This window comes from Festucalex cinctus, chromosome 7 (genome assembly GCF_051991245.1).
Source record: "Festucalex cinctus isolate MCC-2025b chromosome 7, RoL_Fcin_1.0, whole genome shotgun sequence".
In the NCBI taxonomy this organism is placed as follows: domain Eukaryota; kingdom Metazoa; phylum Chordata; class Actinopteri; order Syngnathiformes; family Syngnathidae; genus Festucalex; species Festucalex cinctus.
In genome coordinates, this window is record NC_135417.1 from 8,599,922 (window position 1) to 8,624,737 (window position 24,816).

The following is a 24,816-nucleotide window of genomic DNA, read 5'->3' on the forward strand; positions in this document are numbered from 1 at the left end:
AAACTAATAGATTGAATAAATGCATAATAATATTAATTTTATGTTGGGCATTTGTAAAAAAAATAAAATAAAAAAAATCAATTTCCAAATATTTGCCTTTATTCTCAATCTTGACACAAATCGTCATGACAACGATGATGTAGGCGTGTTCCAAGTGACAAAACGTGCGACGGTGGCGTCTGTTTGAAAGTTTTTTTTATTCCAAAACAAGTTTGATCTGTCTATGACTTTTTGCACAACAGGGTGAGCGGACTCTCTCCTCCTCCTCCTCCTCCTCCTCCTCCTACCGCCATCACCCACACGCACAATAAAGCTCCTCTTATTCAGCAACAGGAAGAATAGCAACGTTTATCAGAATATTCATGACTCTGTTTCAATAATCCATTGAGCACGAGTATAGAAATATGAAAAAAAAACAAAACAACATATCCATCCAAAAGAAAGGAACAAAAACAAAAGCGCCTCCGCCTCCTGCTGTTTGCGCGTGTGACCACTTGAGACAACAACATTTTGTTTTGTGACCTTCCCTTCCCGCTGATTTTCATAGTTCACGTTTGATCTTCTTGATAGCCTCGTGATGGTGTTGGTTTGAAGCTGCCATAGAAATCGAAAGCAAAAAAAAAAAAAGTCATGAACGTTACACAAAGAAATGCTGTTGGACGACACGTTTGACCGCAGACGGCTGTGAGTCCTGAACTGACTTGTTTTGGTGCCCTTTCTTCACTTTTACATCATCTGGTGATGGTCGGATGAAGCCTGCCATTAAAGAGGGGTACACACTATCCGATTTTTAACATCTAACATCAGAGACCAACACATGATGAGGGAAAAAAAAACAAAAAAAAACTCAAGATGAGCAACATAGCACACCTCATGCAAAATGATATCTGCTGTAGTACCAAGACTGACCTGCGGGAGGCAGCATAGTGCCACAGGGTATACAAATGGACTGAAAATACAAAATGACAAAGTAGTAGTATGAACAGCACAAGCTAGGCTAACTGTTAGCATATCACAGCCAAGGAGTGCATCTCGGCCCAAAATAATGAACAAGTTTAACATTTACGATTTTCCGATGTGACAATTTGCCGAACAGATTGAGCAGGAATAATCTCGTCAAGGCGGTATCTCACTTAGTGGTAAAGACTTGCGAGGCTTTGCGAACGTAGCGAATGTTGGTTTTTCGTCAGGGTTAGTTAAAGGGTTTTTCTTGTCACCAAGAAATGTTGATCATGTTAAAAAAACAAACAAACAAGAAAAACAGTTTGCAACAAGTAAAACAATTTGAGAAGATCTTCAGAATGTCTTTAAAAGGACCTTGACGAAAACCCAACATTCGCTACGTTCACAAATACTTGCAAGCATTCGCTGCTCAGTGAGTTAAACCACCTTTACACACAGCACGACAGGATAATCGTCCAGGATAATCCGATGATCGGGCTTTTTAATAACTTTGCAAGGAAGGCAAAATACTCAAATTTTGCTAAATTTTACACATCATAAATCCTCCGAAAACAATTGCCCAAATCGTTTTTTGTTTTTTTTTTCAAAAAAAAATAAAAAAATATATATATATAATTTGGTTCATTTTTTTTTTCTGTTTCCGCAAAAATATGAAAAAAAAAAAGATTTAGGTGATTATTTTAAGAAGGCGTTGATATGTGTACATCCACTTTATGATTGTCAGCCTCAAACTTGTAGAGCAAAAATCACCATTAAAATACCCCACACCACAGGACAATCACTCGGAATAATCTTTCACAGATGATATCCAATAATGGGGCTTTTAGTTTTATCACATCTGGCTCTATTTTTGACAGAGATGGAAATTCCAGGTCCAGAAAGTAAAAAACCCTGCCACGGTTTGGCTTTCGCTACAGGTGCCTTGTACTCAAACAGCAGGTAAACGAGGTCATTACGAGAAGCACCTGTGGCTAAAGTCAAACTCTGGCATGGTTTTACTTTCTTGACCTGGTTTTTCCAATCTCTTGAGTATGGATATGTGTGACAATGCTCCATTATCCAGATCAGGGAGCAAAACAACGCTAACACCACAGCATAATCGTTCAGGATAATCTGACAGAGACATCTGAAAGTTTCGGACCTTCACTGACTTTAATCGCAAAGAAGGCAAAACACTCAACTTTGGCCTGATTATCAGCATGTGTATACGCCGCTTGAGCAATTTTCTAGATCAGGGAGGAACAATCATTCTTAGATACACCACAACACAGGACAAATCCCTCAGGACCAACTTTCAGAGACCTCAAGGAATCTGCCTTTGATTGTAAGCGTGCGGAAAAAGCTGAAATTTGGTCCCATTGTCAGTATGTGTGTACCTCACTTTCGCAGAAACTCAGTATCATATTTGAAAGGGCTCAGCCATTAACTGAGGAAAAAAAAAAAGGAAACTGGCGGCTGTCACAGTTACATTCACAAGCTCGAGCGTCAGCAACTTCAAAGACGGGACACAAACGAACATGAACGTGGAACAAGTGAGCTGGGATTTTTTACAACATCCAACAATTGCCTTCATTTTGTTTCCTCCGGGCGAGCCGCTGGGAATATCTCGGGAGCTAATTAGGGACCGAACTGAAGGACAACCAGACATCGACGTTGTTTCCGCTGACCTCGACATGACTGGCCTTAAATGTTCTATCCATATTCTTGACGGCTACAAGATTCCAAGGGCCGCATGTGCTGTAATGTGGCTAAATTAAGATGGAAGCTTGTTGTCACAGTCATTGAAAGGTTAGAGGTTGTTAAATGTCGGAGTTGAGATGAGGAGGCTTTAGGAAAAGGTTTAAGGGTGTTGGTCAGGTTATTAATGAGAAATTAACTTGTAGTTGCTGAGGTCCTGGAGAATAATTGGTGACCTGGTGGTGACTCGAGTCTCTGCTAGTTGCGGAGACATCGCCACATTGTCTCCTGAAGATTATCCAGTCATGGTAAAGTCAAACATGTTTGGTTTTTCGGAGCAGGTCTGAGACCTGCTAGCAGGTCGTTTGACCCACTCGACCGCATGACTGAGAGACCACGTGACTGAGTCTGTACTGGCCTTGTGAAACACTCAAGAATAATCAAACAGTCACTCGGGTACAGGATCTCTGCAATGTTTCCTCAACGATTCCGTGGTGTCCGCTGGTGAGAACTCAAGCAATGTTTTTGACTCCTGCGGTGCCGCAACTGATTAGTCATGACAACATTTCCAACCAATGAGATAGGGCCTTTTGGGTTCAGGTTATGGGTTTTGGATTTTGGCAGCTGAAGGTTCATGGTCAAAGGGATTCATGGCCAAGGGGTTTAAGAGTGTTTCTCATCAAGGTTTTGGCAGTCAGGGGATTAAATAGGTTAGTCGTTCTAAAATTTGGTGACAAGGATTAAAATGTCACATGGATAAAGTCTAGTTTGGAAGTCCAGCGTGGTAAGGTTTAAGGGTGTCATGCTGGTGCTCAGGGGGTTTAGGTGCGCTGACCAGGTCAAAGAGTTTAGTGGCTTAAAAGGGTTTGTGGTCAAGGTTTTCGGCAGTTAGTGGCTCAAAGAAGTTAGTGTTTACTGAGTTTGCTGACTAAGATTATATCTATGGTTAAGAGGTAAGTGATTTTGATTAGGGCTGGTGGGTTGGCAGTACATAGTGGTAAGGTTTAAGGCGCATTTTGCTGGTGCTGAAGGGGAATGATAAGGATGAAGGTTGAAGAGTGTTTGGGGACCAGTGTTTAGGGTTAATGGTATGGGGCAGGGGTAGGGAACCCTGGTCCTCAAGAGCCGCTGTCCCGCCTATTTTCCATGTCTCCCTCCAACACAGCTGACTCGTTATCATCATTATCATCATCAGCAAGCTCTGTCGAAGCCTGATGAAAAGCCAGTTCATCAAATCAGCTGTATTGGTGGAGGGAAACATGGAAGACCGGCAGGACAGTGGCTCTCGAGGACCAGGATTTCCTACCCCTGGTATGGGGCATGTCATATTTGAGTCATGGCTCAAGGGGGATTTGTTGGTGGTTGCTGTGGCCAGATTTGACTGATTGGTTTTGGGAAAGATTTCGTTTATGGTTTAGGGTGAAGTCTAAGAGATATGGATGAGGTTTTATGGTTACTGTTGAAGGGTTGTTGGTTTAGGGGCAAGGTTTGAAGGGTTTTGGTGGTCAGGTGGGTTAAGTCAGGAGTGGTTGAGAAGGAACTTAAGTGTTAGGTGGGGGATGAAGAGCTGCGCAGAGTGCTGGTGGTTTCAGAAGTTAACACCTTAGCGCATGAATAAGGAGTTTGGAGACTAGAGTTTTCACGCAGTTAGGCATCGTTTGTTAGAAGTTATCGTTTGTTTCAGTACAGTTTTAAACTACTTATAGTTATGTTTTGTAGCAGAAAAGTTAACCCCAATTTAAAAAAAATGGGTGACCAGCAGGGACACCGGTCACCATAGCAACTGCACATCCATTGAGCAAAAAAGAAGTGGACATTGACAGATGTTAAAAATGTCATCACGTCGAGCAAATGGATTTTCATGGACTGAAGTGGGTACAAGGCCGTTGCGCTTTGAATCATCGACCGAGCGTTCACGTCAGCGTCGCAAACTTTCAAGCGCATCGACCGCTTTGCTCCAAACGGCAGGAACCCCCGTAACATTAACAACTTGCAATTAAAAAGGAGAGAGTCGTTTTGGCCCGAGCGAAAAAAAACCCCCCATGTATTTCCTCTCAGTTTAGTCATCGGTATGCCATCAAGGTGCTCCGTTCCGAAGCGCTTCCCCTCGGCCAGGCGAGGGGAGTAATTAGGCAATCAAAAGCTTGAGACGGTATTGACGAGGCTGTGTAGAGTCTATCATTCTGGCAGAAGGCCTTCGCGCCGGACAGCCAAGTCTGTAGCTGCAGTTGCAGCTTGCTGGCGCATTAACAAACCCCTTTAAAAAGATGCCCAGAATTAAAGGATCAGGACCCGTCTAATCACGGAGGATAACGTCCTCGTTTTCTTTTTTTGTTAGCGACTTTCTGCGGTACCTTATATCTCCCGGAAAAGGGAGCCGGATAACGAGGGACATTCATTTCCCATTTTAAAGCCTCCCGCTAGACTTTAATAGAAGGCTGCTGTGCTGTTCACCACGGGTTCTGCTCACACTTTTTAAATACACGTCACACACACGCACATACTGCTAAGAATGAACGACAGACCCGACTCTTGCAATTGCACAATGTTGACTTCCATCTTTGCGACAGCGACGAAGGGAGGGACACAAAACTCTCAATCACGATTTAACCGCCGTCATGTTCCTTCTTGTCGTAATCCACCGCAATTGTCACACAGAAGGCTTTTGATTGAACTCCCACTTAGAACAAATGGTAACAAAATGACCAAAAAAAAAGGAATAAAACATGTAATAATCCTCAGGAAGTCTTTCGGTTGGATTTAAAACGGCATACAGGTACAACACGTCCTCCAGCGAGCAGGATTGTTAGCTTCCAGGAAGTGTCTGCGGAAGAAAAAAGGGGAAAAGAAATGCCTCGCTCATGTGGAGAAGGGAAAGAATCAAAACGCACAGTCTGGCCATGAGCACTTCCATCAGTTTTTGTCCAAATGGGAGTGTTCAAAAGCGCATGCGAGCGGCCGCGGCTGTTTCGGCAGGCTTCAAGGTCACCCGGCCAACGGGTTCAAGTTTCCGTGTTGGTTTTTTTCATTCCTTTACCTGCCCGTCTTTTTTTTTTGTTATCTAATATTTTTTTTCTTATTTTAGTTTCCCCTGTTTTTGAATCAAGCAGTACCTTGTCCCTACTCTCAGGCCTGGTCCCCCAGTAGGTCTGCTTTGTTCAGGTTCTGTTGCAGAGGAATGGGCCGGGCGGTGTGGTGCGGGGGACTGTGCATCCGTCTGGGGCTGGGACCGCCTCCGCCCTCGCTGTCCGTGTTGGACGAGGACGGGGGAGGCGGCGGGGGCAGCCGGGGCAGGGGCGCCGACGACGGCGGTATCCTCGTGATGGTGGAACCCAAACTACTGTCCGATCTCAAGCTCTGGATGCGGCGGCACTCCTGGCAGATCCTCACGTGGGTGCAACTGCGGCTGGGCAGCATCACCGGGGTGGGCGCCGGCGGAGGAGGGGTGGCGTTAGCTCCGAGGGGATCTTCGAGGAGCCGCTGGGGACCCGGGCCCAGATCGGGCGGCCCCGCACCTCCTCCTCCTCCAGCCCCGCCAGTAAGGGGGCCGGCTCCGCTGTAGAGTTTGCCGTTGCTCAGTCGCATTTCTCGGACCAGGCGCAGGGGCCGCGGGGCCCCCAAAGCGATGCGGTTGGGGTGGCGCAGGGCCGCTGCCGAGCCGCTGAGGGGGCGGCGGCGGCGCAGGCGGGCGCTCTTCTTACAGGAGACGGCGTTTCGGAACTCGGTGATCATCTCCTGACAGACAGACACCTAAAAGGGCAACCAGGAAGGAGGGCGAGGAGTAGGAAGGGAAGGCGGGGAAGTAAAGACGAAAGGGAGGGAAAAGAAAGACAAAGAGTAGGCAGGCGGCGGAACGAGACGCCACGTGAATGGGAAAAGCAACAAAAACGGTGGAAACGAGGCCCAAAGGAATGAACACAATGCAAAAAAAAAAAGTGCAGGAGCAGCGGAGGTGGAAAGACAGAAATGAGGGGGAAATGGATTTCGGGATGGGAAGAGTTTCCAAAGAGCAGAGAGAGTTATTACAATCCAGAGACACGGCAACACCCAATGTCGTTTAGTTCAACGGTCCCCAACCTTTTTTGCACCACGGACCGGTTTTTATAATAGCAACATTTTGACGGACCGGCACAGAAATGGGTCAAATTAGAGTGAAACTTCACCAGGGTTGAACCTCACTGATTGCACTTATTACTTTCCAGGTGAAAATTTGTGATCTAGAGGGATTGTACAGAAATAATAATAAAAAAAAAATACAAATATATATTTGTAGTTGTACCCTTTTCATATACTTTAAACATCCCAACTTATTAAAACACACTTTATAATAATCACACTCTGAATGTATCTCATCACGGAAACAAATTAACAGTATAAAATGTATACAACAAATACCGTTTGCATAGCGATGCTTGTGTAATGCACGTGCCTTTAAGAGGCGGGGCCTGATGGACTGCGTGTCAGTCAGTGAGCTCACCTGGCATTTAATAAACGTTCAACAAAAAGTGAACTGTGGCTCCCCTTTCCCACATACAAGGGCATTACAGTAACTATACTAAAAAAAAAAAAAATGCTGAAAAAAAAATGCTGAAAAAAAAAAACAGTATAGCTTGGGGGGGGTGAAAGTTGAACCGCAGTTCACGTTGGGACCGTTTGAGAGCATTCAGACTGAACTGAAGACCAACCGAATATTGTCTTCTCTAACATACATTTAGCACCGAACAAAAACGAACACAATCTTGTCTGTAGCTTTTTCCAATCTTTAGTAGCAGTACAACATGAGTTGATTTCACCCAAAACACCGGTTTCGGACCACAAAGCAACTTTGATGCTCATTTTTTTTTTTTTGTGTGAAAACCTCAATCTGTAAAAGAACAAAAACACAGCAAAAATTATGATTTATATACAGACATAAAAACTAATAAATGCTCCGTCAACGATGCCAATTCAAGTTGAATGTCAGTGGATTATTTCATCCCGGCATTCGTCATCCATTCACGAAACTGCGTCATCTTTTCTCACAATCACACTTCCAGTCTGAGGTGCCCGAATTTGTTGGACTTGCGACATGTTGGCACTTGTCCCCATCATCATCGTTTGTCATTACAAAACTGAATTTACTGGACAAACTGGGCAAGAATTTCTTTTACACTTTTTGGAAAAATGCACTTGACGAATATATACGTCGGCGGCAGTAAAAGGTTGGATTTCAGTTAACAAAACACATTAACTAAGTTGTCTCTTCTCTTAGAAAATCATTGAATAACACATTTGACCACAATCCAACCTGAGTACATGTTTGAATTCAAAGGACTAGGATCATGATTTATTAGGTGGAAAGAAAGGTCATGGTTCACAATTTTTTGTTATTGTTTTTTCATGAAATCTTACATATAAACATATCACATGACCAAGTTTGACTTGTATACAGCGGTTCAGGTAGACGCACCTGATTTTCAAAATAAAACTTCTTTCAGGTTCTGCTGATCAATAAAATATCACTTTCGGTTCAGTCCCTCTGTGCGGCCCGGTACCAAATGCTCCCCCCCCACCCCTCCCCGAATGGTACCGGTCCGCGGCTGAGTGTGGTTGGGGACCGCTGGTTTAGTTCATGGACACTTCATCATGGCAACATGGACGCTCAGGCAGGCCAGACACACGCGCACGCTCCTCTCACCCAAATTGCTACACTACAAACAGCATTCAAAAGAAAAGGTCATGGGCTCACATAAACAGAAACAGTACTCTTTGTCAGACTGATGGACAGATGACGGACAGAAAGAGAGAGCGAGAGAGAGAGGGAGAGCGAGAGAGACAGCAACCGTGAGATGGGGGAGAAGAAGAAGAAGAAGAAGGAGAGGAAGAAGTAATCCAAAAGATGGAAGACGAAGAATAGCAGCGTAACAAGTGAGGCAGGGCTTCTCAAACTTTTTGGGTCTGGGAAACCCCTTTTACACATTTAAATCTTAACGACATTTAAACAATGATGCGCTCCTTTAATTGCCAGAAATCCAAGCAGTTCATTTTTGAGTGGAAAAAAAAAAATCCCGCAATTTAATCTTCAAAATGTTTGTCATTTCAAATCATTTTTCAAAAGCCAAAGCGACGGCTTAGCGGGGCTTCGCAGACCACACCTTTTTTTTTTTTTTGAACCCCTTGATGTGAAGCTTGTAAAAGGAGATACATCGTGACATTTAATGTCGGATCACAACTCTGCATTATGCAAGCAAATATTGTCAGCTCACAATATTGCTTCTCCGTGCCGGCGCATTTTGTACACAAAGTCGACACCGGTGACATTTACGCTCACACTCGGAGGTGCACGTTGACCTTAAAAAGCAGGCAGGACATGCAAAATGGACGCAAATTGTCGTTGGGTTGCGCAAGTGGAGGATCTGCTGCTGTTCGCATTTTTTTTTTATTGACTATTTTTTTATTGAGAAAACAAACCCGACTACACTGAGAGAAACAAAAGCTGACTACAGCTGATGGAGGATTATGATCCAACTGCTTTTACGTTGCTATTTGAAATATATGTTGTCAGTTGGTAGCGGGTTAGCATCTGATCCAGTCAAATTAGCATTTTGACATAGTGCCTTATTAGACGGATGACAGCATGTTAGCAACTAGCATGGGACACAAGCATCCAATAGGTGGGTTTCATGTGACGTCACAACAAGCGGCCAATCTCAGATGAGGGTCAGGAAGTAATTTCCCCATAGGAAAGAGCTGAGAAAATGCCAAAGTTTTGTTCTGTTTATAGCTGTACCAACCGGTCTAATCGAGAAAAAAATAAAAGCTACTTTCGCGCCCCGAGATTAGTAACCTATAAAGGTGAATTAATAAAAAAAAATACAGAAAGAAGATGGCAGACCTGGATTAAAAACCTTCGCCTGAAATCCGGAGGAGCAAAGTTGACCAACGCAGTGATCACTTCATGAAAGGTAAGGATACAGTCATGAAACTACTTACATAGCTGAATAAAACGCTCAACAGGCCGTTGTGATGTTATCGGAAACATAGCTATCCGTGATAATACTATGTGGAGTTTGTTCTACATCTTGTGTGTCCATGCTAGGTGGCTGTGTCTTTGTTTTTAGCAATGCTAGCTACGTTAGCTATCACGAGTGGTTCTTAAAATGAGGTTCTTCTTCCAGGAAGGCCACAACATACGTTAGACCTCTGACAATGGTTAACTAGCAACACGTAGAAAATAGCAGGTAAAGTAACAGTTAGCCAGCTAGCTTGTAGCCTGATGCCAGACAGTGGTACCTTTGTGTACATTTGAGTTGAAAAGAGACATTTGGTCACCCGAACAAAAACAAGACGGCAGTCATTTAATGCTTCTTTTGATCCGAGTCCGCTGATCCAACCACACACGAAATAGTTGTAAGCCTCCAGGCTTTTATACGCCTTCATTTGGCTAGCATTGTAGTACGATGTCTGGAGGACGAGGTAGTTCGCGATGTCGATTGCCTCCACACCAGGCAAATCCGACACGAGTTCAGAAAAATCTATTTTCATCAGAGTGTAAGGATCATATCCGACATATTTTACTATTTTTAGAGCCGGTCAGCTACGTCAAGGCTCACCCAACACTTTTGCATAGTAGCATTCTATCATTTTCAATGGGTGTTTCCTACTTCCTGACCCCCAGTTGAATTCCGCTTCCTGTTACATAAACACTTCCAAATATGGGCAAGCTTGCAGCACAGAGTTGTTGTCCAAGAAAAGAAAGTGCAGTGTGAAAAGGCATTATTTGCCTCAGCATTTTCAAACCTGCAGTTGCTATATTGCCGTATGCTTAGCATACCAGCTGTTAGCACGTTAGCCTTCTGTCTGGGTAGGTTTTTAGTACTTTATCTCTTTATAACGCATCGTGACTGAAATATCACATCTCACATGCACACAACAGACATGGACCCCAAATAAAGTGTCACAAATCACGCACAAATGGAGACAAATCCGGAAAAAAAGAATTGAACCAATCTCACCTACAAGCACACGCGCTCATTCACACAAACATATAAGAAAAAACGGAAAAAGGGTTGGCGGGGCGCCATGGGAACCTACTGGGGTGTGTCTGTGGGTTCGGCGAGGGCAGGTATGGGGGCGTACCTCATCGGTCTCTGCCGAGCGGCGCGTCGACCAAACAAACTCCATAATAGCCACAAACACGGCGATGATCAGGCCGCAGATGAGCACCACAAAGATGCCGCCGATGTTCTCCATGCCCAGACCTGTCACACGCACACCCGCAGAAAAGCCACCAAATTCTCAACAGGAAAACAATTGCTAGTTTTCATTTGAATGACAAGTAGATTGATTGGAATTTTTACTTTCGGTTATAATCTGGATAGAACGGCTATATTATTACAAAAATAAAGTTATATGAAATCATAGATAATGATAATGTGATAATAAATGGCATATTATGAGAAGTGACCATTTGTATGAGAAACAATTGACATTTTGACAGATCACATTGCATAGAAAGTCTGCATTTTCCATGATCTTGATCGTGAATTTTAGAAAGCAAATTTACTAGAATGAAGTTAATAATACTACTTCAATAAATATAAATAAATACAATAATACAAGAACAAAAATGCCAGATTTGTTGTAGAATAAAATGAGATGAAGAAAATGTAATTTTAAGAGAAAAAGTCTTCATTTTACAGGAATGAAGGTGTCATTTTACAATAAATAGTCAAACTTTGCAAAATAAAATGTTAATATTGCAAGAAAAATATCAATTGTGCTAGAAAAAAATACATTGTGAGAGAAAAAAGATGAATAAAATTGTAATTTTATGAGATTCAAAATTTTACAAGGACTAAAGTGTCAATATGAAATTCACAGGTTAAACGTCATTTGATGAGGATTAAGGTAGTAATATTATTAGAAAGTTGGGATTTAGACAAAAAAATATATAATTTAAAAAAAGGCAATTTTGTGTGGGGAAAATGCTAGAATTTCATGAGAATACAGTTTTAATAGTACAAGAAAACAGTCTGAATCGAAAAAATTAAATGAATTATAAGTGCATGAGTTGTCTGACCTTTGGCCCGATGGTCCTCCTCTTTGGGACACTGTCCTCCCTCCCACCACCTCCTCTTCAGGATCTCCAGCCTGTTGTTCTCCTGCAGCTGGAGGATGGCCAGCGTGATCTCGTCTCGAAACGGCGAACCTGAAAGCGAGAACGCGTTGACGAGTGACGAGAGCGGGGAGGAAACGAGAGCGTTTGTCATACGCTGGAGATAAAAAAAATAGGATTGATGGCCGAGTAACCGCGCGATTACGGCAGCTGACACGCAAGCTGGGCTTGAAACTTATGGAGGACAAAACTGCCAAAATTCAAAATAAATGACTAAATAAATAAATAAATGGCTAAAAGTCAAAATGAAAATGAATATAAAAAATATATATAATACGAAAATTACATCCCAAAAAATAAATACAAATGGAAATAAATCCTTTTATTTTCACTTTTAGTCATTTATTTATTTATTTATTTATTTAGTCATTTATTTTTTTATTTAATCATGTATGTATTCATTTTTGCAATTATGCATAAATGCATTATTTATGCAGTCGACTCAGACGTCGACTTGGCAGTTCGGCCCAAATCTGCCAAAATTCAAAATCAACAAATGACTAAATAAATGACTATATAACTAACTAAATAAATGAATGAATAAATAAATAAATGACTAAATAAATAGATAAATAAATGACTAAATAAGTAAATGACTAAAAAATAAAAACAAATTTATTTACATTTATATTTATTTTTTGGATATGATTTTCAAATTATATTAATTTTTATTTTCACTTTTAGTCATTTACTTATTTTGAATTTTGGCAGTTTTGGCCCTCCATAGAAACTCAATTACACGTCACCCAACCTATGAAAGTGAAGATGACAGTATCGTAGTTGTGGATAAAAGGGCAAGAAATATGATCCAATATGAATATCCATTATGCAGTCCAAATGAAAATATCAGGCAAAATGCCCATATCGGCGTAAACCACAATTTCAGTATCCAGAGGAAGTAATCATTTACCATTAATCACCAAAATATAAATCCCACAGATTTTATTGCGGCTATAAAACTTGAAATTACTTCCTTTGCGAAATGACAGAAATGGAGTTAACCCACTCGTGTTCTTCGTGACTCAATTATGTTCAAACACTAGATGGGAAAAATAAATTGGCGGCGCGGTGTTAATTAAAAAAGGCGAGCGGCCTATTCGGTATATTGGAATACTCCAAGATTCTTTTTGTTGATTAAGATTCGAGCGCGTAGATAAACGGATCTGGAGCGCGCAGGCGATAAGCTGACCTACTTTCCTCGCGACGGCGTAACAGCAAAAGTGCGGCGCCGGCAAAGGCGAGAGTAGGGCGGGCGCGTACCCAGCGGCATGCCGATGCCGTAGCCTTTGGTGTCCAGCAGGCCTCCGATCTGCGTCAGGTTGCAGTTGAGGCCGCGGTGGTACTCGTTCATGGTGCTCTCCATCAGGAAGGCGTACTTGGAGTTGACCACGCGGGCGATGCCCTCCTCCGTGCTCTTGACGAACACGCTGGGCTGCTTGGAGTTCATGTAGTTCCACATGCGCTGGTACGTCTGGTAGCGGGAGTTCTGACCACGGAAATTGGAGCAAATGGGAACATGGGGGGGGAACAGACAGGAGACAGTGGAAGAAAGTCATTATACATTTTTGAATGAAAAAAATAAAAATATCACAATGGAGGAAATAAGTTCTGAAAGCATTTATCTTGGTCTCATTTTACTTAAAGGGATACTTCACTTATTTAGCCAATTATAGCAATAAAAAGTTAATATTTTGTCTGTATTTAATTTAATACTTTCATTATTTTTCACATACAATTAGTACCTTGAAAAAAAAACATTTTGCAACTTGCTGTCGACTGAAAATGACATCACAAGGGCTCAGGTAACCAATCACAGCTCACCTGTTTTCTAGGTTTGGTCATGTGACATTCACAAGCTGAGCTGTGATTGGTTACCTGAGACCTTGTGATGTCATTTTCAGTCGACAGCAAGGTGCAAAATGTGTTTTTAAAGGTACTAATTGTACATGAAAAATAATGAAAATATCAAATTTATTATAGGCAAAATATTAATGTTTGACTGCTAAAAATGGCGAAATAAGTAAAGTACAGTATCCCTTTAAAAACATGGGGTGTGTAGACTTTTTTTATATTTACGGTATATTTTGATACTATATATTAGAGATGTTTGATATCAATTCTTTTTTCAGACTGATGCCAGCACGAGTACTCAACTTGAGTAGTCACTGACACCAATACCAAATACCAATATCACTTTTGATATATAAAATTAAAAAATAAAAATAAAAATAAAAGAAAGTTAATTTTAATTAAAGACATATATTCCAATATAGCATTTTCCAAAAACTTGCATGAAATTAATGGCATTTTAAAATTTTTTCTAATTTCTAGTTCCTGATTGTAAAACGACCACAAGAGGGCGCGGCGAGTAGTGTACGGCATCTTCAGTCTTTTTGCTTTGTGCATTTCTATTATTACAATTTTTTGGTCAAATTACCGGAACATTTTTTAACTAGTTTATTACACATGTTGTTATAATTTATAATGTTCCATATTGTTTCTTTTTTCAACTGTACAATTATAAAAAGATTAAAATATATTTGTTTAATATCCATATTACTCCCGAAAAGATTTTCAAGAAATTTAAAATGTAAATATTTTTATAATAATAATTTGAACTGTACATACATATATAGATGAAATTTACTAATGGCTCAAGTTAAATATTTTAAAGACAAATTTTAAAAAGCATACATTTGTATTTATTTTTTACGCACACTTTTGTGTGTTACTATTTCATAATAATATTTCCTGGTGAAATAAAGGCTAAAGGCTATATTGTAAAAATATAACCAAATATTTTTTTCTTGAATGGATGCATTTTATTTATTTTTTTTAATCAATCAAATTTTAATTTAATTTCAAAATATACAGACATATGTAAAAAAAAAATTTTTTAAATGTATTTTATTCATCTTTAAAAAAAACAATTAAAAAATTAAAGTGTCATTAAAGTGTCCTGGTTTTCCTCCTGGGTTGGAGCATGTCAGTCATCTGACTGACAGGTGGTCAGTCCAGGATTTAAGCCAACCCCTCACAGTAATTGAACTGAGATAGGCTCCATCTTACTTGCGACCCCCACAGAAAATAAATTGATGGATTACTCCCTAGTATGGCCATCCGCATTTTAATCAGAATCAGAATTATTGGCCAAGCATGTAAAACACAAAAGGAATTTAACTGGTAAGTATTTTGAATTGCTTAATTCTTGCAAATTTACGAAGGTGTTAAAAAAAAAAAAAAAAGCATTGTGAATCTTGAAGTTCGGGCAAAGATAGGGAAAGACATGGAGCGATAAGAAAAGAGGGAAAAGATGCATGGCGGATAAACTGGGAGGATAGAATGCGCGTTTGTGTGTGTAGATGAAAATCCAGCGTGAATAATGACGTGGTGGCATCAAGTGCCAACTAGACGGGAGGAGGCAAGAAAAAAAAAAAAAGCGAGGTGACTCGAGGGAAGACATTATTCGGCGGCGGTGGCGGCGGCGGCGAGCCGATGCATCATCATCCGCACTACGGGTGGGCGGGGCTCGCTGGGAGCGCGCACGGGAGGTGGCTCGGCATTCAGGAAAAAAACACGGCAACAGGATTAAGTGTCTGGACTGCGCCATTACATATTTTATCGGGGTACATCGGGGGACTCTGAGGAAGAGGGAACGTTGTGCGCCGTTGTAGCGGTGGCAAACACTATTAGTTATACGCTTGTGTTGGAATAACAGGCTGCAGTGTCTTAAAAAAATGAAAAAGAAAGTAAAGCTCAAAATTCTGAGAACGTCTTAGATTTCCATCCGCAAAAATACGTTTGAACACTGCATGTTCTTTTCTGAATCACAAAATGAAGGAAAAATGTATCACATTTTTAAATTGCTGTGACGTCGCTGGACTCCATGCAACACAGATGTGAAGTAGTTGGACTCCACCTCCAAATGTGAAACCAAAATTTACCAAATGTGGTATTTTTGTGAAGTTACTGGGCTCGTGCAACACAGATGTGAAGCAGTTCTCCACTCCAAATTCAAATTTGAAAGACGATGTGATGAAATCAAGTCGGTGCAACACAGAAGTGAAGCAGTTGTGTATTCCAAATCAAAAGATGAAAGAAAATCTGATTAAATTTTTATTCTTATCAAGTTCATGGACTTTATGGAATACAGATGTGAAGTAGCTGGACTCCACCTCCAAATGTGAAACAAAAATTGACCAAATGTGTTATTCTTGTGACGTTACTGGTCACATGCAACACAGATGTGAAGCAGTTCTCCACTCAAAATTCAAATTTGAAAGACGATGTGATGAAATCAAGCCGGTGCAACACAGAAGTGAAGCAGTTGTGTATTCCAAATGAAACAATGAAAGAAAACCTGATCAAATCATTATGCTTATCTAGTCCATGGAATTTATGCAATACAGATGTGAAGCAGTTGAATATTCCAAATCAAGAATCAAGAATAACACATTGGGAGAAAAAACTGCTTCAAATCTGTGTTGCATGACGTCCACCAACGTCAAAGCAACAACAAATTTGATGGATTTTTCTTTCATGTTTTGATTTGGAATAGAGACATGCTTTACTTGTGTGTTGCTTTGAGTTAAACCTATTTCACAAGAATAACACATTGGAAGAACTGCTTCAAATCTGTGTTGCATGGAGTGCACCAACGTCACAATAGCATATTTGAACCTTTTTTTTTTTTTTTCGCTTTCATGTTTTGATTTGGAATAGAGAATTGCTTTACTTGCGTGTTGCTTTTAGTTGACCTATTTCACAAGAATAACACATTGGGAAAAAAACCTACTTCAAATCTGTGTTGCATGACGTCCGCCAACTCCACAGCAACAACAAATTTGATGGATTTTTCTTTCATGTTAAGATTTGGAATATAATGAGCAGCGTTCGTATCGGTGTGCAAGTTGTATCAAACTGCTTCACATCTGTGTTGCATGCCATCCAAAAAAACCCAAACTATTTTAACGATTCTGAGCTTTACTTTTTTTTTTTTTTTTTTTTAAACACACCACTATTATTCTCAACGCAAGCGTATGATCAGCACCACTAAGGGAATACAAACGTTCACAAACTGGCACGTGGCCATACACTCACAAATAAATACACTCACCTACTCACATTCCCATATGTAAACACACCTACATGGAAAAACACAACATAAACACGCGCGCACACACTAGTTGCGCAAACACAGATGCCAACACAGATGCCCCGAGGCGCTCTTGTAAGCAAACAAAGGCAGTCACTCCGCCACCTAAATGCGTGCCACAGCGAGTGGGGATAAAGTGGCAGATGTGAGGACAAACATTAAGACAAATGCGTCACGGCGCATTACACAAGGCGTCAAAGGCGTACAAACAAAACAAAAGAACAACGCATGCATGCACACGCCAGAAAGAGAGAAAAAAAAAAAGGGCCGCACCATGAAGAACGTCATGGTGCTCCCCCCGTGGATGGTCCCGTACTCGATGTTGGTCTGGTCGGCCAAGTCGTCGGGCGACTCGATGGGGGCCTCCATCCTCTGCACGGTCAGGAAGGCGGCCAGGTTGGCCGTGTAGGACGAGATGATGATGAGGGTGAACGCCCACCTGAATCACGGCGGAAGTTTGGGGCAAAATGAAAAAAAAAATGGTTTTCTTTGAAAAGTATTCAGTAAGGTTTCAAAGCTAACATGGTGAAGCAACATTTAGGTGTTATGCTGCACGCAAATGGAATAAATTGAGTCAGCCCCAATTATAAATGCTTTTAAGTCCAGGTAAAAATATATATATGTCCTCATTCCATTGATTAAAGCCTTCTAGGCAATTCAAAAGTAAGGGTTGGTGGGTGTTGGGTCATCGGGGGTCCACGCACAGACATGAACGATCGGCTGAATATTTCTGTAAGCATTCATTTCATAAAATAAAGGCAAGAGAGAAAAAGTGAACTGCATGTCATCTAAATGACTAAATCTATATGATCTGCTCTCACAATCTAATCTTGGTCCTCGAGTTTGTTTGGAGAATTTGTGGATTAATAATTCATGTTGCGGGAAGAGGAACAATCCTTTAATATCCCACAAGGGGAAATTTGATTTTACACTCCGTTTATAATTTACATGTCATCAAAATGCACACGTTTAATCAGAGGACTAATGAGATGCACCCCTGGTAGACGCCAGAGTGAGCAGCCTTGTCTGAGTCAGTTTGTTACTTTTGGTCTATCGTTGAAATGATTTGCAGCCCATCAAAAACATTCATTACTGCTAACTACCTAACTCTTTCTTTCACCTTACACTTTTCGCACCTGGCTTGGAGCTACCAAATTGGTTTGTCGAATCAAGTTTCTAGTTATTAGTCAACTAGTTAATGCCCATCTTGAACTTACTTGACCTAGAACTAAAAACATCCATGAGTGATAATTAACTAGCTAACATTTATGACACCGAGATTAGCAAGTACTGTAGCTTGTCACCCATTCAATCAGCTTTGCTTCATCTTGAACTCCCTTTTCGCTTTCTAAACACATCCATGACTAACTCTAGTAAGGAACTTATGAGTTAGCCTCATACATTGGCTAACTAACTTGCTAGCAAGACATTTAGCCAACTGTCTTGCTAGCAAGTTAGTAACTTATAGGTAGTTTTTCCAAGTTTTTTCCAGGTTTGTAGTAAGTGGTCAGTCAACTCAGTTAGTTAAGGTCGATTTTGAACTTACTTGACACAAACAAAAAGCATCCATGACTAACCAGCTAACACTTATGGCACCAGAATTAGCACTTTCTATAGCTATAGTCAGGCAATTAGCTTTGCTTCATCTTGAACTATCACAATGCTAAAAGCTAATATTGCCTGTTGGCGTGTGTAAAAAGTGTGAGAAAATGAGCTTTAGCCAACTGTTAGTTAGTTAGTTAGTTAGTTAGTTAGTTAGTTAGTTAGCTAGCTAGCTAGCTAGCTCCCAGATTAATACAAAAACAATGACTCACACTTTGTAGATTATTTTGGCCTTGGACCAAGCAAATTATCTTATATTTTGGCATAAATCCAGATAAATTTGCAAGTGATTATTGTTTTCAATTCAATTTAATTTTAGTTTAAACAACAAAAGGCTCAAAGGGCTTCACAGAAACAAATAAGAAAATCCCCAAAACATCACAACAAAGCATCCATCCATGCCAGCACATAATCTATGCACATACAAATGAATATGAAATTAGACATCACAAGGTGACAGATATACTGTACAGCTCTTTTCATTGAACAACATCCCAAGGTCTAAACAAACCCCCGTTGTTAATATCCATTTGCATGGTGCCCAGTGTGACGACTCACCACACGCCGCTGACGCATCTGGTGGACAAGGCCCTGGGCATTATTTCGGATCCCTGCTGCATGAAGCCGCCGACGGGGAACCACAAGCTGTTGCCCAACGTGTACTGGTTCTCAAGCATGTCGCGCCGCTCCCGCAGACACGGGTGAGGGTTATACCACTCGTAAGGGCTCAGCCTGCCAGAGAGAAACACAAGTCACTCCAGGAAGCCGGCGTTTGATCGATAGACGCGACGAGGCCAAATGCGCCAAGCAAGTGACCCGTGCGAACATAATGCAGCGAGCGACCTTGCGGCCAGGAAGAGCACGCAGCTCACGGCCAGGTAGGCGAGCAGCATGAAGAGCCAGACGGCCGGCGAGAACGGGTCCAGGAAGGAGAAGTAACCCGGCTTACGGCCCTGAAGAGGAAATGGATCAGCGTGGGACAGACTGACAGACGGGAGGGTACAAAATGAGGTCAACGTCTCAGCAGTTTGAGAGAAAACTCCCAGCATGCAACGCAGCGGGGTGCAACCATATTCGACGCCTCCATCCATACTGTTTCACAATGTCTACTGCCCAAAAGCTCATTAGCAATGCAAAGCTGCTAAGTCAGAGTGTGTGACTATGTAGGACTAATTAGCAAATAGCAATAGTGCAACAGTCAAACATGGCATTTGATTACTCCACAGGGACTATGAATGATACAATAATTTACAAGACAAAAATGTGCTTATCCTAGAACAGAAAATAGAATAAAATAGGAAACAAGTTTAAGTTGTGCGTTTTATATCCTTGTCATATTGTGACTTCTTTTCATGTCAAAACCACAACATAAGCTTTTATATTCAGGAAAAACACAACAGACGTACTTTATGTTGGACAATTCACAACTTAGCTCAAAATGCCTGAGGAGACACCATTTTGAGATCCCAAGTAGTGTTACCAAAACATGAAATCTGTACGGGATATAAAACTGTGAGCTGTGTTCTGGTTTTTCACGAATGATGTCTTTTATTCTCTCATGGCCTGTAATCTTTCAAAAGGCTTAAAAGTGTGCCCGAGAAAAAATAAATCAAATCCGGGATGGCTCGTGCCCCGAAAAACATCCTTACCAGATGAACCCTGTACAGGATGCTGATCCCCAAGGTCATAAAGGGCTTGGAAAAGTCGATGACTTTCTCCCGCTCCGACGTGATGGTGAAGCCCGCCACGGCCAGGTCGGCTTTCTGCGGGGACGGATGAAAATAGATCAAATACGGAGGATGGAGAGCGCCGGATGGATAAGAAGAAAAGAGAGAGAGAAAAAAAATCAAAGCAACACAAGTGTTCAGGTGGGTGCGAAAAATAGAACCGCACGCTCTCCATCGTGCTCGAATGCACTTGAAGAGACATTTGGAATGGAAAAAAAAAAAAAAGATACAAATGCTTGCCTCTCCTCATTCTATCCATCAACTAAATGAGGCTAATTGCGAGGAAGCACAGGCTTGGCAGGTCTTTCCACCTGTGTAGCCCCCCCATCGCATGCCTGCACCCCCCTTTCCTCCATTAGAAGCTAATTGATGAACATGGGCCACTAATTAGAGCCGAGTGATCAGGCAATAGTGGTGGCGGTTGATGGTAGAGCGTGGAGAGCCAGCGGGAGCACCAAAGTGGCAGAACCCACAAGGGGACAGCAGTCTGGTAATTGAAGTGTACCGTATGGTAATTAAGCAGAGCGGGGGGCTTGGGGGGGGGCGCTGTCATTAGCCTGCCTTGGCCACCCCAATAATGGCTGTCACATTGCTCACAAGGCCTGGATGTCAGAAAAGGGGGGGGAAAAAAAAGACGACACGGACAATTTTGGGTTCATGCAATTGCTGACTTTGAGGGAACTATTAAGTCAGCGTTTGTCCTAGATAAAATCCCCCCCCAGCCCCCGCCCCCCCCACTGTGGAAATGAAAAGTAACGGCAGACTTGGGCCAGTGGCCTTGAATGCGTGTGTCCAACTCCTTAACAACATAAACAAACCAAGAACCGCTCTCATACAAGCAATGGACTATTTTGGTTTGACGGTGTCATTTTAAAGGGATTACACCAACAGTTAACTAATAGGCATATAATGATTAAATCTTACCTTTTGACACCATGGCGATGTATTTGAGTATTATTTGTGGAGAGAGAAGAAGAGAGAGGAAAGAAGGAGTTGGAAAAAAAACTTGGGCTGGTTTCGAACCAGGGACTTGCTGCTTACAGAGCGAGCACACTAACCACTATAATATTCATTCAGTTAGGTTCAACAGTACAAAAGTTTTACTTGTAGTTTACACAAGTGTCAGCCAGAACCTTTGTGGGATTTTAAGCCAATTGTCATTGCACTTTGGCATTGCAAATGTGAAGGATAATTGATTGCTTTGGATTCATTTGGACAGAACGTTTACTGATACAGGCTACATTTGTCACTATCCCGTGGAGGTCTCAGAGAAAGTGGGCGTGTTTTTAGTCCACAGAGGCAGTGCGAGGATGGATCCGCACCTTATGATGTCATAAAGTGAGCACTCCCTCGGTTTCTCAGGTTGGGAGGGGCTGATGCTTGGAGAGCAGAATGACATTTTAACACGGCTAAAAGCTAAAAAAAGGTTTAGTCCCTTTAAAGGATGGAGGCCATTTCCAAGTGTTAGCACCTGGATGAAACCATCCAAGGGACGTCAACCGATCGACAGCAAATCAGAAACAGGTAAACTCCACAGATGGGCGATGCAAAATGCATAGATTTTTATCGCATCGTGTGGACAGAACTTGGCCACAAGGTGTGATGATTCACCATGAAATACAAAATGCTTCTAACTTGGCTCCTCAAGCTACGACGTTGACCAAAAAGTGCAAAGAAAGAAGAAAGTGCCACTCTGAGGAGATCCATCCATCACATTCCATAACCTGTCCCCGAGCCATCTAGTTATTATATTACACTTATTCCAAAATCTTGGTCTACAGCCCAGGCACAGACAGACACATTTGTTTGTTATCCAGTTTGCTGCAATTCTCCACTGGCTGCACTGCATAACAATGAAGCTGTTCCCAAAATTTATAGCTCGTTCCGTAGCTTTATTTATAGCCGTTGTAAAACGGCTTTGCAAATCCAAACAGAGGCTGACCATCGTATTTGGAGCTTCCGCTATACAAGGACTCACTCACCCTGTTTATAAGCTCTCCGACCATGCCCGTCCAGGAGCCGTTGGGCTCGGGGGCGCCGTACAGCCCGTCGTCCACCAGCTTGATCTTGAAGGAGAACTTGAGGATGTCCGACAGCTCCCTCAGCATGTCCACGCAGAAGCCCTCGTACTGCTCGTTGCCCTGGAAGTCCTGGTAGTTGTCCTTGCGCATCACGTACGGGTTCTCCTGAACGGAGAGACGGACAGGCAACGTGGGCGAGTTGCATCCAACTGGCAAATAGTGGCCGGGAATTGGACTATTTTACTCATTAGATGGGTGAGACCTTCCATTTTGTAATGACAGAAACACTGTGAAGAAAGACCTTTCATTCTGATTCAGATGATAGATTTCAACTCATTTGCTCCCAAAGACGTATTTATACGTTTTTATGTTTTTTTAATGCTAGAGCATACAGAAGGCTTTGATGCAGCCACTGAACTGAAGAGAATTCTTGAAGCAATAGCAGTTATTACAAAAACGGCCAGCAGGTGGCAGCAGAGTATAAGAGATCAACCAGGATCTTGTTGCAAGTCCACTACTTTTCAATACCTTAAAATAAACTCCCACCTGTGAGTATTGTTATATTATCTGTCTAAATGTGTTACTCAACCGTTTCAAAAATGGTTAAAATTTCTGTTGCTTCTAAAATGGCAACAAGACATTAATGTTAGCATCTTAATGGTGTTTTGCACCGTTTGTTAGCATTAAGCTACGCTGACTTTCCTAAGGCAAAGCTAGGTGGTGTATTGTATATTCGTGTTCTGGTGAAAATTTTAGGCGTCGCCTAAACACGACCAATAGCAAAAACTAACTAAAAAAAAATAAAATAATAAAATTATCCTCGACGATATTGTCACCGATCAGCATTAAGAGCCCATGCCTGGAATTCATCTACAGCAAGTCAGCCATTTTGGTTTGAAGCTGCCATTTTGGGGTGAATTCCAGGGTACCAAAATCATGTGACCAGTTACAGCTGCTGGAATCAACGTAGCATCTGAAAACGCGTACTTCCTTATAAACGTTATCACTCACTGTGTCTGACAAGCCTCCTACACTTGTGCTACTTGTCAGCGTGTATGCACAAGAAAGTCAAATCAATGTGAGTTTGTGTTTATTTGACTCCCAGACTAAAATAAGACAGAGTTTATTTAAAGGGGGGAAAGGAAAGGCGCGACTTGAATGCAGTCGCACACAAATGCTCTTTGTTGTGTGGCGTTTGCGTCTCATCGCGTCAAACTCCTCTGGGCTTGTTGTTTTTTTTTTTTTTTCCTCCATCTTGTTTTGAATGACTGCAGGTTCCTTGGCAGATTCTTTCCCTCTTCCACTTCCACTTGGGAATGGTTTTGTGTAATCCTCAAGAGAGACCGAAACGAGAGCGTGTGGAAGCTCACACGTCGCATTACAGTCGCTTCCAAATACAAAAATCACAACTTGTTTTTTTTTTTTGGTACATTTGACCCAAAAAAGTTACTTTCTAGGCTTGCGATGCTACAGTTTTTATCTCCTAATAGGCGGAATGCTTGATTCAACACACAGCAACAGTTCACACTATACTGAAATGTTTTTTTTCTCCTAATGTCATGAATTAATTCTCTTTATAGTTCATTCAGCTATATCGTCAGAATTCATTAACAATTTTGCTTTTTAATTGGCACAGAAAGGTTGTGGGAAATGATAACAGAATCTTTTATACTTGCTCACAACAAACACATTCCAGGAAGCCACAATCTGATTCATGGAAGCCTGAGGATAATCAAAACATGGCGGGAGGATATTCCCCTAAAAAGAAACTCACAATGTAAAATGCTTTGGTTCAAAGTGACGTTCGTTTCTGCTGCCATAGCGTCTCAAATCATCTTTTGCCATTGAAATTAACGTAAATGCCATTAATCCGTTCCAGCCTCCCAAAAAACATGACATGTCTTTTACTTGAAGGGTTATAACATGACACCAAAGCTATTCATTAGCCGGTTTCATTAGCCTGTCAATTTTGTTTTGAATTGTTTCTTCGCAATAAGCTAATTGGTCTGAACTAAAGCAAAGCTGTGTTTTTGTTGAAAAGATAATGTGTAATTTAATTTGTATTTATCAACTGGGAGTGGAAATTTTCCAATTTTTGCCAAGTCAAGGCAAAAAAACAAAACAAAAATGTTCAAATCACAGCTCGAATTTTAAAAAATTCACAAGTCTCGTCATTCTAATCTTAACACACCGCTGTATTTTAAACATGTTCATATTTCCTTTTCCCGCTAAAAATTTTAAATTTTCCAAAACCACAATTTCATTCTCATAATTACAATGGCTTTTTTTGTAATAAATTAACTTTTCTTCTTTTTTTTTTCTATGACCGTTTGTTGAAATATTTTCCGAACCCAGAACCTCCAGACTGTGTAGCAGATGTGCTAACCACCATCCACCGTGCTGCCATATTGTTCCATATGATTCCAAAAAGTGCATTTGTAAGGCTCAGAAACACCCCTGCAATCTACAACCACAATAGCAGACATATCCAAATTAATACTCCTTGCAACTACT

At 41.4% G+C, this 24,816-nt stretch overlaps 1 protein-coding gene across 8 annotated transcripts in view; it reads right to left on the bottom strand.

Moving 5' to 3' along the window:
• Positions 1 to 178: 178 nt before the first annotated feature.
• grik5 (glutamate receptor, ionotropic, kainate 5) overlaps positions 179 to 24,816 on the bottom strand; it is a 155,413-nt gene continuing 130,775 nt past the window's right edge. For 6 of the 8 annotated variants that reach the window (XM_077528356.1, XM_077528357.1, XM_077528358.1 and 3 more), the window contains 9 exons: positions 22,264 to 22,467; positions 20,204 to 20,317; positions 19,398 to 19,507; positions 19,113 to 19,286; positions 17,226 to 17,391; positions 13,058 to 13,283; positions 11,702 to 11,830; positions 10,714 to 10,880; positions 179 to 6,390 (listed from right to left, as the gene is read on the bottom strand). In XM_077528356.1, the coding sequence (XP_077384482.1) occupies positions 5,767 to 6,390; positions 10,714 to 10,880; positions 11,702 to 11,830; positions 13,058 to 13,283; positions 17,226 to 17,391; positions 19,113 to 19,286; positions 19,398 to 19,507; positions 20,204 to 20,317; positions 22,264 to 22,467 (1,914 nt within the window). In that variant the 3' untranslated portion in view covers positions 179 to 5,766. The remainder of the gene's footprint in view (positions 6,391 to 10,713; positions 10,881 to 11,701; positions 11,831 to 13,057; positions 13,284 to 17,225; positions 17,392 to 19,112; positions 19,287 to 19,397; positions 19,508 to 20,203; positions 20,318 to 22,263; positions 22,468 to 24,816) is intronic. The other 2 variants (XM_077528360.1, XM_077528354.1) reach the window with 1 other exon arrangement.